The sequence below is a fragment of the Diabrotica undecimpunctata genome, chromosome 10 (genome assembly GCF_040954645.1).
Source record: "Diabrotica undecimpunctata isolate CICGRU chromosome 10, icDiaUnde3, whole genome shotgun sequence".
Taxonomy (NCBI): domain Eukaryota; kingdom Metazoa; phylum Arthropoda; class Insecta; order Coleoptera; family Chrysomelidae; genus Diabrotica; species Diabrotica undecimpunctata.
This window is the reverse complement of record NC_092812.1, coordinates 76868085-76883377: the sequence shown is the minus strand read 5'-3', so window position 1 is coordinate 76883377 and position 15293 is coordinate 76868085. Positions and strand designations below refer to the sequence as shown.

General features: G+C 33.4%; 1 protein-coding gene across 3 annotated transcripts in view; it reads left to right on the top strand.

Annotated features, from left to right (window-relative positions):
• The window catches only part of LOC140452512 (uncharacterized), a 75495-nt gene extending 60791 nt beyond the window's left edge, over window positions 1-14704 (top strand). For all 3 annotated transcript variants that reach the window (XM_072546822.1, XM_072546821.1, XM_072546823.1), the window contains one exon: window positions 1704-14704. In XM_072546822.1, the coding sequence (XP_072402923.1) occupies window positions 1704-1842 (139 nt within the window). In that variant the 3' untranslated portion in view covers window positions 1843-14704. The remainder of the gene's footprint in view (window positions 1-1703) is intronic.
• The last annotated feature ends 589 nt before the right edge of the window (window positions 14705-15293 follow it).

Here is a 15293-nt window from a genome sequence, read left to right as displayed (position 1 = left end):
TCATGGGCTGATAGAATTACAAATAAAGAAGTACTTAAGGGGGTTGGTAAAGAAACAGAACTTATCTCCATTATATAAATAAGAAAACTGGAATACCTAGACCACGTTATGAAGGGACCAAAATCTGAAATTTTTTATCTCATAATACAGAGAAAGATTTAAGGAAGATCTGTTGGCCGAATGGCCGAAGGCAGTTATAATAGCCATTACAATTACCAACCTCCGCAGGGAGACGGCACTCTAAAGAAGAAGAAAGTTTTATAGGTTAGGATTACTATATGCACAAGTCACTTAAGTTGACTTATGCTATTTTTAGAAATTGTTTAAAGAATAGAAGTTGACTTGTACTATATTGATTAAAAGAGAACCGTTATATATTTTTTAACTTTATGTGACAATTACTTATTGATTTATTTTACTGAAGTTAAGTTTAAATACATAACTTATTTTGACCAAATACTGACAAACTCTTTTTCCCAAGCAGCCTAGAATTAATAGTGAATAGGAAAATAGAATTGGACTAAAAGGAACAGGGTTCATCATTTCCAGTAGAATGAGCAAGAGGATGCAAGGGAAGCTGATACAAGTGATTTCTACGATAAGCTAGATAGAGTTTGTACTGCGATACGTACTTATGACGTCTTGCTGCTACTAGGCCATTTTGAAGGCTAAGGTTGACAAGGAAGATTTCATTAGGGCAGTGGCTAGAGCTTACTCGCTGTATACAGAAACTAGTAAGAACGTATGTATTCTTGGACAATTACCGAGTATCAGGTTGGTGATAAAAAATACGTATTTTTTTGCCTAAATTGTTCATAAACGAAACTGCAAATCGGCCGGAACTAGCGTAGTAAATCATATTGGCAACAACTTGGTGACTAGAAAGTATTCTGCATCTGTAATAGCATGCATTTCAGGTTCATATAATGTAGACGTGTACATGCTGTTTATAGATTTCCATAAAGCATTCGATTGGTTGATAGTAAGTAAACTGACAAATTTTTTTAATGTAAAATACTTTGAATTGTTCGGTGGATCTGCATAGAATAGTACAAGATTTAATAAATTTTATTCAATGGGCTCTTACGAATTTTTCTAGAGAGAGTTACGACGATGTTACAAATAATAGCGTCGTATATCCTCAGATAGACGACCCTACTATAGCTCCCACTATCACATCCATCAAATCAATTAACCATTACAGGCTTTGAACATGAGGAATGTAAAAACAAAAAGTAGAAATCCGAAGATTTCTAAGTGTTCAAAACCAAAATTTAGATTATTGCCTAAATCTGTGCTTTCTACAATTTTCAAAGCAAACAGACGTAGAATGGACCGACATGGGGAATATCAAATTTTATTTCACGTTCAGGGCTTCTACCCAGTACTCCTTCTACCTTCTATCAGCTCTGATGAGTCCTGAAGACGAAATGCGTATAAGCGAATAGTAGAGGCATTATACGTGACGTTAAATCTTAACTGTCTTTTCAGATTTCTCTATGAGAAATTTAGTTAATATCAGCCAATATTGAGTCTTTTTTGCTTCTTCAAGCAATTATCAGACTGTACGTAAATTGCGATAAATTCAAAATTTTAATGTTTATATCGCGAAATTAAACGAATTAATCGAAGCTTAACTTTTTTTTTTCTTGTAATGTTACAATTTTTTCTTGCCGCATAATGATAAATTTGATGATTTTCAGATTCCAAGTAACTAGAGTACCTCAATCACCAGATGAAGATGTTTCATTAGGCAGATTCGCTAACGTCCGCAGCAGTGTATCTTCCAATGATAGTATGGATTCTCTTACTACGTTGCATTTAGATAGTGATAGTGAATAACGTTTATTATTGTTTGATGTTATTTGTATCATTATTGTTGTTTTCTGAGGTATTACTAGGATAAGTGTCGTGTTACAGTAAACACGCTAAAAACTATTGCTTTTTAAATTTTCTCAAATTTTTGCATTTAGGAGATATATTTTTCAGTAATTCCTAAACAATTAATTAATTAACGGTAGGTAACATCTCAATACAACATAGTGTTCATCGACCAAAACTAGGCCAACAAAGTTCACATGAAAATAGATCGAAATATTATTTACCGCATGAAAATTATCGCTTTATTTACTTTATATTTTTTGTTTTTTTAACGCATTGTTCCTGGTTTCAAGTCACCATTCTCCTTGACGTGACACTCACTGCCATCTTGATTTTGTTATCAAAAAGCAATTGTATTTTATTGTGTTCTATGTGGATTATTGTGTGCTGTGTGGTTCTATCTAAAGTTATTAATTTAAAAGTATTCATTTGACTTCCGTCAAGTAAACATCGTATTGATAGCAAATTAATAAAGTGATAATTACGGGAATAATAAAAACTCATTGTGATGTTTGAAAGTGTGAAGGTTGGTACTCGATAACTTAATATCCCATTAAGTTTTTATTTGCAAATAGATAATTAAACTGTTAAATCTTTAAATAGTTCGAGCGCTTTCGAACCTGAAATGGATGTGCGGAAATATAGGAAAGACAACCGACAACACTAAGTGAGTCATTATTTGCTCAATGCTCGACGCCTGAGTACAGGAAAAACAAGAAAGAGAAAATCGAAATATGATCGTACAAAAAATGAAAATTTAAATCGATACACTACAGAAGAAAATAGAGGAAGGAAAACAACAGCAAAATGAAAATATATAATATTGCATAGATGAGGATGAACTAAGAAAGAAATCAAAGGGATTCGAGTTCGAAACGCAAAAAAGAAGGCAAGCGACTACCCAAATTAAGTACCTACTTACTTTTAGCAAAGCGGAAAATACAAAAAAAATATATGAAATTACCAAAATTTTACACATGAAAGTAACCATAGAAGCTTTCAGAAAACCGAAATTGATCCCACAATATAAATGATGTCAAGAGAAAAGAACCTAAATGTGTACTCTATGATTGTGCCCACCCAGCTAATAACAGAGGTTGCACTCCTGCTGTAGCTCTTCAAAAGTTACGTAACAAACACAAACCTACAACCACATCGCAAAACAAGGCAGCAGCCATGAAGAGTCTATACAAAACCAACCAAGAGAGGTTAACTAAATACAAACATATGCCCAAACAGCCTGTAACGACTCAAAATAAGTAGTAGAAAATGACCTAAATTTGATATCAAACATGCTACAAATACAAGCACTACAAATAAGCAAGAAGAATTCAGTAAAAAATCCTAGAAGGATTAAATAGCATAGAAACTAATAGAAGATAAAATGGCGGAAGACTTAATAATATTACATTGGAACGCAAATGGCTTCTTGCAACATCAGCATGAGATATGTTTATCTTCAGCAACCAAAAAATCGTTATATGTTTTAATAGCAGATGCATATTTGGCAAAACAAACATACATCAAACTGAGAGGATATTAAATATACCAAGCTGTTCACCCCAGAAATACAGCTACTGGAAGAGTGGAAGTAATAGTAAAAAACAATCTAAGTACTTCGAAAGAGTACAGACAAAGTATAGAGACTGAAGTCATCCAGGCAGCTAGTATCAGGCCAAAACAAAAAATATGACATAGCAGTAGTAGCTGCATGTTTTCCACAACATATTCTAAAAAAAATTACGTCCAGTTGCTTAACACGCTTGGAGAAAAATAACCAATACAAAGAGTCGATATCCACATATTAGCCCACTGATAAAAATTGACTTTTGATTTCAAGAACATTTGCAATACATTTTATGAACTTAAAAGAAGCTTGCTGATGGTCCCAGTTCTAATCACTGTCTAATACTACTAACAATCAGTGATCATACTATACTAAGAGAAAGTAACCTTAACTGAACTAATAAAAGAACGGAGCGGGATATATTTAGACAGGAGTTAGGTAATAATTGACCTAAATGTACCAATCAAAACTAATGAACAACTTGATGAAGAAGCAAAGAATTTAACCATAACTATACAACCAGCAGCATGGAACAATACCAAACAAATTATAGGAAAAACCAAGGGTCAAAATTATCATTATCATACTTCATGCCTATTGATTTTCTTTCAGCAGTTTCCCTTCGATCCCAGTTTTTTTACTCTGCTATCCTCGTTCTTCACATGTCTCTATGTTAAGTATCATCGTCCATCGCAGCAGCAGGTTTTTTTGAACGTATGCCCAGTCCATTCCAACTTTTTATAATTTCCTCTAAAAAAATAGTGTATAATTCCACAAAAGAGCCATCTTAGTTTGCTCCGCCACCACGTTCCCAAATTGGTTGGCCAGCTTTTCAAAAATCACTCATTTTGCAATTTGTGTAGTACTTTCTTTAGCCTCATGTTATATTTGCTTTACTTTTGTAGTTTTGAATTCAAGAATTGGATTCCACATAGAACACAAGTAGGCAATACGTCATCCAATCAAATATCATCACATAACTTCGATGAATTATATTAGTGTACAGGTGACTCTAAACTGGTGATTTTTGCAATGGATAATAGGAATGTTGACTATTTTTAGAAAGTATTTAAAAATGTGCATAATTACCTAATACTGCCCAAAATATTTAATATTATTCTTTTAAAACAACTAGTGGATTAAATATGGTGTATTTTATATTCCCTTTGAATTTTTGCACCAAAATTTTTCCAACACATTGTCCAAACAGTGGCAAAAAGTTAAGCTGATATAAAGGTTTTTTTATAAATTTTTATAAATAAAAAGACGAATTTTTAGTTTGTGTAATTGTTGTTCGATGCCTCAATGTGCAAGTACTTTAAGTAAAGCAGCTGAAATGTTATTTATTCATATAAGTTGAAACAATAATAGGAAAAGTTGTTTTCTGCTAGCTCGCAAAGATACTTTTGTCGAAACAATCTAAATGTATTTTTGTGATCATTGCTTTGATGTAAGTTTTAATATAATTTTTTTATTTTTTTATATTAAGAATCATCATCTCGACGACCTAAAAATATGTAAAATCATTTGTTTAATAAAAAAACATGGGTTACAACGATGACGTTTGTGAAGAAGTGACCTCATACAATGTCATTGCATATACCAATAAAATGTCTTAAAAATATAGATAAATATTTTTTTTAGGTTTTCTTTTATGGAAACCACGGTTGTGTGACAAAATTTTATTTTTATTTTAATACAGTCAACATCCCCATTGTTATAACGTGATGTTACACTTCCGGTTTGCTTAATATTGTTGGAATCACTCTTCAATATTTGGAAGTAGCTTTAGGAATTTCTGATAAATACGTCTACGAAAAGTGTAAATAGCGTTTAATTTTATTTAGCAACAAAGTTAGCTAAGAGAAATATATAATATATATATATATTTTGTGAAAATTTATGAATCGATAGTTCTATATAGTACTTTTTTAGGGTTCAAATTTAAAAGGGTTTATGGATTAAGTATATTATTAAATTTGCTTTAGTAACAAATTGTTGGTTATATACTGACAAAAACTTGATAGTAGAAATATAAGTAACTTGTATTGTGTTTCATATCGTTTACTGTTATTGATTACAAAGTTTTTACTGTGATTTGGGGTTAATTGAGATATTTTATAAATATTTTTTTATGATACTACAATATAATTAGGAGAAAAGAAATAATTGAACCGATAGCAGATATAATATACCTGATAAAATAAGCTTAGACCAAAAAACTGGCGTACTAAAATTGCGATTATTGTGTAGACTACTCAACTTACATATATAAAGTATTATATTAATAGGCAGCTATTCTTAGTTAGTATAATTTTTAGTTACTCACTTTTATTACCTGAAATGAGTTGGCGTGGTAGATTACCTGATAGCGATTGGCGTAACTTTACAACTACAAACATATTAACGCAATGATCTCTGGACCACTAGACACATTTCTTGTATTTATTTTATTTGTTTGTTCTCTTTTAGGTATATTCTTCCTTTATACTTCCTTTATACTTTCTTTATACTTTCTCGAAGTATTTCTTTATACTTTCTAGAAGATTCAATAATTATTTCACAGTTCCTGAAATTTATAAATTTTTGTTATTTTTAGTTAGGCATTTCAAAGTACATATACATTTTACAGTTATTTCACAAATATATTTGTGTGAAACATTTCCCTTTGACAAGGATCAGTTAGTTACGTTCCCCACCTTTTAAGGCCATAAAGCCATCAATTTTTGTATGTGTTATACCAAACTTATTCCATAGTTATTACTAACATTTAATGCGGAAAGAGGAAAGGGTTAACTAAAATTATTAATCGAATAAATAAAAATTTTCCTCGTACTGTGATTAAATTTCATTAATAATGAAATTTTGGAAATTCGTGTTTTGTAATATAACCTAAAAAATAACAATATTTTTAATTTCCACCTAATATAGTCAAGATTTAGCTGAATAATAAACGAAGAATAGCTTCCTCAGAAGGATAACTTTAATCTATTTTGTATGTTAATTATTTGTATATAAATAAAAGGGCATTTTAGTACATTTTACTAAGTACCTGAGAGACAGTAACGGTGAAATTTCTTATTTGTTCGTTAAGAATAAAGTATTATGTTTTTAATGCAGCTACTTTCTAAAAGTTCGAGTAAGTTTATTTTTTAATTTAATTATTGTGATATGTGGAATTGATTTGTGTCCATAAAATTATTCGTTTTTGACCTATGTATACTTTTAGGCATGTACTCTTAATATAACACATGTATAGTCCAGGGAAATAAGATTTTTCTCGTGACAATGACCCCCACCAGACAAACGATAGTTGTTTTGAGAAGTATAGACCTCTATAACAAGAACCTATATTGTTGCAGAAAAATTTAATGTGGGATAAACAAATAAAATAACTTGTAAACTATTTGACCGATCGCTTTGAAATTTTGATCATATTTTAACCATCATACGTCAAAAAATTCCGTGTAATATGAAGGTTCTAAGTTTATTTTTAAAACAGTTCTTAGTATTTATAAAAAACCGAAATTTTTGGCAACAAATAAGGATAGAAACATTCAAAAAACGTCATTTGAAGGTTTTTGTACGACATCAATTTCTTAGTCTCAAATTTATTTCAAATTTTTCACTTTTTGCTGATACACGAAAACGCGAAAAAGCGAAAATTTACCGTTTTTTGATCTTAAGGTAATAACTAATTAATTCCAAAGAATCGACTGCAGAAAACATATAGGTTCTTATTATAGAGGCCCATACTATTCAAAACAAGTCGTTTACACGGCGGGGTCAGTATCACAAACAGCGTACTGCGTACTTTTTTTTGCTTATTTCCCTGAACTAGTACCCCATATTCTATTATCTATATATTTTTAATTTTTAGTGTCTTGCGTGCAGGAATATATAAGGTAACAAACTTTTGACGAGACAATGTATCGACACTACTCCAAAACCAACAATTCTATAAGTAAACATGTTTAAAATAACAAAAACTGGTTGATGCCATAGTTCAGGATTGTCTAGGGTGACTTGTATATCTACAAAAGTATACATAGTCAGACAGGAAGCTGAGAACTTTTGTCCACGAAAAAACAGTTTTCTGTCATACTAACTTTTGCATCTGGGTTCTAAAAAATTAGTGAGTCAAAAATAACGGGAAAGAAATGAAAGGCAGAATTTAAAAAACAGTTATCAGACCAATAATATACGCCCAACACAGAGAGAACAAAAATAATGCTAGAAATAGTAGAGATGAATACCCTTAGAAAAATCAATGGCAAGACACTATTAGGCAGAGCTAGAAGTATCGATATAAAACGTAGATGCAAGGTGGAGAACATCAAGGACTGGGTAAGAAAGAGAAGAGTGTAATAGAACAATGATATAAACTGTATTACAACAAATAGAGAAGTAAAGACGGCGAGAGACGGTTCTCCAATAGGACGACGATCAGAGAATAATCAAGAAGACTTTGAAATTAAATTTACTAATCGGAAAGAGATTGCAACAGAAATAAGAGAAAAATCAAAATCCTAAGAAAGCCCCCGGGGTTGAAATTATAACGGGAGAGACAATAAAGCAATTACCAAAAAAGGCCACAATTAAACGTACACACCTGTTACATGCTACATTTAGATTAAACTATGTTCCTGCAGTGTGGAAAGCAGCATCATTATGATTCTAAAACCAGACAAACCGCCACATGAAGTAACATCTTGTAGACCTATCTCTTTATTACCAATGATTTCAAAACTATATGAATAAATACTACTTAAGAGCGTAGGCGTAAAATTTCGGGCCAATGCTTTTTAAATGCATTCATTTTTTTCGAATCCTGAAAAAACTAATAAATATTTTTGAAAAGTTTAAACGCAGAATGAAAGATTATATTATTACCCAGGGGCGAAAGTTCCTTAGAATAACCAAAAAGTTTTAGTGTGTGAGACATTTGAAATTAAAAATTACCCTAAATTTTCTCTTTTTTGTCACCCCTGTAACTTATTAAAATAAACATTATAGAAGTTCTCAGGGACTTTTGGCCCTTGGCAATAATGTAATCTTTAATTTTGCCTTTAAATTTTTCAAAAATACTTATTAGTTTTCTCAGCATTCGAAAAAAATGAATGCATTTAAAAAGCATTGGCCCGAAATTTTGCACCTACGCTCTTAAAAGAATAAAACCTATCATAGTGTAAAGAAAATTAATACCAACTCACCAATTTGGATTAGAGAAAAGCACTCAACTATCGACCAGGCCCATCGAATAACTGATCAAATAGAAAAGCAATAGAAGAGAAAAAGGTATGCTCTTCTATCTTCCTGGTTGTAGCACAAGCGTTTGAGAGTGTATGGCATGAAGGGTTTGTGCACAAATTGAAATTAACAGTACCAAAACAATTATCACTACTACGAAGAGAGTATTTAGAATAAAACAAGAAGATGCATATTCAAATCTTAAAGAATTCAAAGCGGAATACCGCATTAGTACCACAAGGAAGTGTACTCGGCCCGGTACTCTACCTTATATGCACAAGCGACATTCCTGTTTCAGAAAACAACACAACTGCTACCTTTGCTGATACCACTGCAAGATGCAGCAAGAAAATTACAAGCATAAATGGATCAAATAAGTAATTGGACAAAGATATGAAGAATTAAATTAAATGAAACAAAATCTATACACGTAAACTTCACAAAAAAAAAACAGCTATATATACAGCAGTTAGAATCAATGATGCCCATATCCCATATGCTAACACTGCAAAGTATTTGGGATTCACACTGGATGCAGGATTTCGATGGAAAGCCCATGTCAAAAAGAAATGGGAAGAACTCAAAATAGAATACAGAAAAATGTACTAGCTGCTTAGTAGAAAATCCAAGTTGTCAATATATAATAAATTACTTTTGTATAAACAGATTATTGGCCAGTATGGACATATGGTATTCAACTCTGAGGTTGAAGGGCTCTAGGGATGGAGACTGTAGACCAGACTATAATCAAATTTGCCAAAAGTGACGAGCAGAGACTTCACCAACACGCAAACATCGAGGTCATCCAGCTTTTCGATAACACAAACCATAAAAGAAGTTGTTTTTGAGTTAGGTGATGAAATCAGTTTTAAAAGCAGAGCATTGCGCGGCTTAGTGTATTTATAGGTTCGTTAGTACCTAAGGAATACTGCTGAGTTCTTAGTTTATATACCCTGTAGTAATGTAGGTTAGAACAGAACTGTACTTTGATCAGATGTTGTGATCAGATTGTAGTAATAATAACCGTCCCCTGCGGGTGTGTTAATTTAGATAAAAAAATTAGTGCACCAGAAACTTAAAAACCAAATAGAAGAATGTAAATACGTCTCAGAAAGAGTGGTTCGCATGAAGATTCAACTAGACGTCAAACCCTTAAATGTGATAGCAATTTATGTACCTGAGAACAACAGAGATGTAAATACAAGAGAACGCTTCTACGAACACCTCCAGAGCACAATAAACGAAATCCCAAACAATGAATATATGTTCGTTATGGGTGACTTTAAGGCCCTTTTTGGTGATGGTATAGTACCAGGGATAAAACAACAATATAACGAGGCTATCAGAAATGAAAACTGAGATTCTTCTGGCCGACTTTAGCAGCACTAATGAAATATGTATTAATAATAACTTTTTTTCTCTCACAAAGAAAAACACAAGTCAAGGAAAAAAGCACGGAAAAGAAAAAAGCTTAGCTGAAGTACATGTCAAAGAAGATACATCAAGCGTACGCCGATTACAAGAGAATAAGAAATGAAACACATATACTTGTAAGAAGAATTAAAAACGAGCACTGGTAACGCTTCTCAAAAGAACTGGAAAATGATTTTTATGATTTATAAAAAGAACTTCGGTCTCATGCCCAGATAAAATGGGCAAATATCTACCAAAACAACACAATAAAAGTAAAAGTAGAAGAAAAACTAACTGACCCAATTGAAGCTGGTAATGGGATAAGACAGGAAGATTCCCTGAGTCCTCTATTTTTCAACCTGATTTTAGGAACTGGTTTAAATGCAGTTCAATAGAAATCTTCACAGTAGCGGTAGATAGAGTGAATATAGTGATAATGATATCTAACCTCCGATTGACAGACGGTACTTAAAGAAGCAGAATAGTTAACCGCACCGAAAGAAATAATTCTTATAGTTTTAAATATAGCTATTGTAACTTTTGATGAGGTTTTGAAGTTTAATTTCAATCATAAGATCATGAGACTGTGATGGCACTTGGGCATTGGGGACACTGACGGTGTCCCCAATTTTTTCTACTCCGGTTCGTTAGTTTAAAATGGTCCACGTTTCTTGTACTCGATCTTAGGTAGTGGTCCTAGTAGAACGGCGAACACCGTTCAACTGGACGTCCCTCGGTGGCGTTGTGAAGGTCCGTTGAGTGCCTAACGAGCACTTCTTTCTACGAAGTAAGCCTTTTAATCCTAACGGTTCTTCTTGTCACTTCGTGAGTCTTCCAGTGACTTGTAGGAAAAGCACCAAAATCCGTTCCTCCCACGCATGGGCAGACGCCCAAGGAGAGCTTCCACTTCTGAGATGGAGAGAACATCGTCTCAGGAACAATTCAGAACTCCAAGCCAAACAAAACAGGAACAGGATATTTTCCTCTCCAGATTATCCTCAATCCTACAAGAAGCATTTATCAGATATCTGGATACGTCTGCTAAAATAGTCAGAAACCTGAACTCTAATCTATCAAGCCTTTATCCTCATCAACAAGATGAGGAAGACCCAGATAGCTCCTACGAGCAAAACTATCCCTCACTTCCAACAATCAGAGAGGAAAACTCTGATTCCGATTCGGATACTACATCCAACACCATTCAAAAACAACCAGCCACTTCTAGACCTAGGACACACTCCAGATCTAAAATCACCATCAAATTAGCCACTATCATAGCCGCCGCTCCCGTAAAAAGCACCATCCCTCCAACAAATGAGATTGCCTCCTATCCCATTATCAACCAATTCTGAGGCTGCAACAACCTTAAACATTCAAACTAGCTCAGAAGCGACCGCAACGCTTCTACTACAGAATCCTAAATAGTCCAGAAACTCATGATACCCAGAGAAAGCTATTCCAATTGGTTAATACCTAAGAACTTCTGAAGGGTGTCATGGTGAACCTTAAAATGGTTTCCAAGGATCGCTTGGCCTATCTCGAGACATCGACAACTCTAGATGTAAAAGATATGGTCAAGAGATTACATGTCACAATCGAGCCTAAAAACTCAAGACTTCCCTCCAAAACCCTAAAACCAACACACCCACGCCGTCACCATTCCATCTCATCGTGACAGACCCCGATCCAGCCATAACAGTCGAGGAACTAGCAGAAAGCTTCACTGAAATGGATTTTGCCTTCAAATCCTTACACCGAATCACCTCCAAAAAATGGGACAAATCTAAGTATCATCTAAGTACACTTTCTAAGTATCATCCATTCAACCATGAATCCTACAGACCTATCTCTCTACTCAGCACCCTAGATAAAGTCCACGAGAGACTCATAGAATTCCTTCTTCTTCAAGTGCCGTCTCCATCAATGGAGGTTAGCGGTTATGGTGGCAAACGTTTGTCTATCTTCAGCTGTTCTTAAGAGTTCCTCAAATCCAAGTCCTGTCCAGTTTCTGATATTACGTAACCAGGACAATTTTTTTCTTCCAATTCCTCGCTTTCCTTCTATTTTGCCTTTTATTATCAACTGAGGGATGTAGTATTTCTCGTTGCGCAACAAATGCCCTAAATAACTGGTTTTTCTTCTTTTGACTGTTCTCAATAGTTCTTTTTCTAAATTGAGTCTCGCTAGTACTTCTTCATTTGTTTTTCGTGCTGTCCAAGGAATTTTTAAAATTCTACGGTACACCCACATTTCAAATGCCTCGATTCTATTCAGGCTCTTTATTTTTAAAGTCCATGTTTCGACTCCGTAGAGAAGAACAGACCAGATAAAACATTTTACAAGTTTTAATCTCAATTTAATATTTATATGTGTATCGCAGAATAGAACGCGCATCTTCAAGAAACTATCCCTAGCTTGAGCAATTCTCGCTTTAATTTCTTGTTCTGGGTCCAGCTTGCAATTAATCCAACAGCCAAGGTATTTGTATTGGTTTACCTGTTCTAAAATATTCCCATTTATTTTTATAGGTAAGGGGATATTCTGTTTTCTTTAATAAATAGAGTTCTCTTTAATAATAGAATTCCTAGGCGCACATTTTGTCACCCCAAACTTCCAATTTGGATTTGGAAAGGAAAATCCTCAGAAAGTGCATGAGTGCAGACTATCCGTCAGCACTGCTTCACCAAATTGCCAATATCCCATCAATAAAGGTGCAACCCCCCTCTATTATCACAGATAAATTAACTGCACACCACGTAGTCTATATTCTCCCTCATGGCGCTCTTTTTCTACATCACCACTATCAAAGCACCCGCTCTATAGTCGCATACCACTCCAAAAAACACTCACTCGCAACTAACGTTGTTCGTCCCCCTCAAAAGCTCCCACAAAAAAAAGGGAGCAGCTTCTCCTTGAAGAAGCGTAAGCTTAAGCAAAGCACTAACGCTCAGATTATTATTATGTACTACATATCATCGTACACGTCCACAGATTCTATATTCTTCCTATTTAATTAGTGAGAAACAAAGTGCGTCTGCATAGAAATCTTCGAAGTTTATCTCACCTTACTAATAAGTAACATCTACTCATATGTGATGGTATACCTTATCGTCTTTCATATTCCAACATCCTCCCTATTTTTCAATTCCAATTCCACATCCCAAGGCTGCAACTAGCCAGAATAATTCAGTTTATTCTGCTCCACACAATTTAGCCATGATTTAATGTGATACAAACCTCCTGTCTGGAATGCCGCACTAGAATGTACCAGTCCATTTAATACGACAACGTCGCTACCGAATGCGCCCTGCAATATGTTCCATATGTGTAAGAAATTTTGTAAGGTAGGGTCTTAACACCTCAACTTGAATGTTTCCAAAAAATGTTCTTCCATTCGATAAATATTGTCCAACATTTACATTTCGTGCTGCTCCCAAGATCATAATAAGACTCAAAATTTCCATGTCAATCTTAGGTTGATGGGGTCTGGTATCTCATCAAAATATATGGTGTCTGTAGTTAGTTATTTTTCGAACTAGTGTTTATTTTGTCTATTAAGTAGACTAGAGCATGTATCTAACTAGATCATGGTTCGATTCGGTGGAGCAGTATAGGCTGCAATTCAAAATCTATAAGCAAACTGGACCATTTCGAACATACGGCCCGGATTGAGAAACTTTAGAACATTAGTAAACGTACCATTAAGGACTCATGATGAAAATCAAAATATAAAATTCGATGTCAGTCTTCAGCCCATATGACCCCGGTCGACTTCTCGATAATATATTCGGCCATATTTCCACTATAAAGAAATTAGAATATGGTTTTCATTTCTGTAAATTTTTAGAGACATCTTCGTAAAAAAGAAAATTATCAAATTATATTACATACTACCAAAAAAATATATATCTGATGCAATGAACGGGTGTTACTTATAGGTAAACAAATAATATTTTAAGCAGTTTATTAAGATGAATATTTTTTTGGTGGACAAGTAATAGAATGGTTCAATTATTTGTTTTAATTTTAAATGTGGTTAATGTGCAGGTCAGATATTCAAGGCAAAATACACACGGGCCAAAATAGGTTAGTGTATATATATAGACTGCTTGTTCCGGAAGATTCATTTAACTTGTTTGTAAATAGTTTGTTAACCCATTTAATTAAGCTAAACTCTTGAGTTACCTTAAGGTGCATATACCTTGCAGCACAAAAGCAAACCGAACACCCTCGCTTCGTGACGTCACTCGGCGATAGGATGTTCAGTTCACTTGTGTGGTGCATATCTATACGCAGCTCTAAATTACAAAATAAGATATATGTGATTCAAAAGTGTTAAACAACTACTTTAAAAAAGTATTTTATTTATTGTATTTTAAGTTAGGAAATTTAGTATGATCTACTAAAATGTTTTGTTGATTGTTTATAAAACAAATGAATTATTTTAGCAGTTAAGGGTAGTGTAATATGTATGTTTTATCGATTGTTTATAAAACAAAATAATTATATTTTAGTAATTAAGAGTAGTGTAATATGTACAGGGTTACTGACTTCTATGTGTGTTTTGAATGGGAATTATATTTTTTGAACTTTCCCGTGTTTTGTTTTTGATAAACCCTTTCCATAAATATATATAGGGTGATCAACAAAGTTTGTGGCAAAGTCCGTTATATCTGTTATTATAGGTGCTACCAAAAAGTTATTTACAAAAATAGGAGGTACCTGTAAGCTTCACATTTTAAAATTGGCCACAAATATACACGATCTTTAATAATACTACCCTGTACTGCATCAAGATGTTTGTTTTAATCGAACACCCCGTATTTAATTTTAACTTTAAAATCGGCTTCACCTCCCCGTTACAAGAATGTAAAGTTATTTGTGCAGGATATTTAAAAAGTTATAACCAAGTTCAACGCCCTATATAATTGAAAAAGGGTACAACAGCAACGAACTGTTGTAGCTATAGTGTTTAAATAATTGTAAAAATTCATAAAAATAATTGATTTTCCTAATACTCTTTAAATTTAAGACAGGGTATGTCAAAATACAAATTCATTATTTGCCCAGTATTTTTAATTGTATTTTATATCAGCACCATAAACTTAAGTTAATGTGATTTAATTTTCCTAGGTATATAATTATGCCTATTAGGCAATTTATTATGTACTTTAGAATAGAA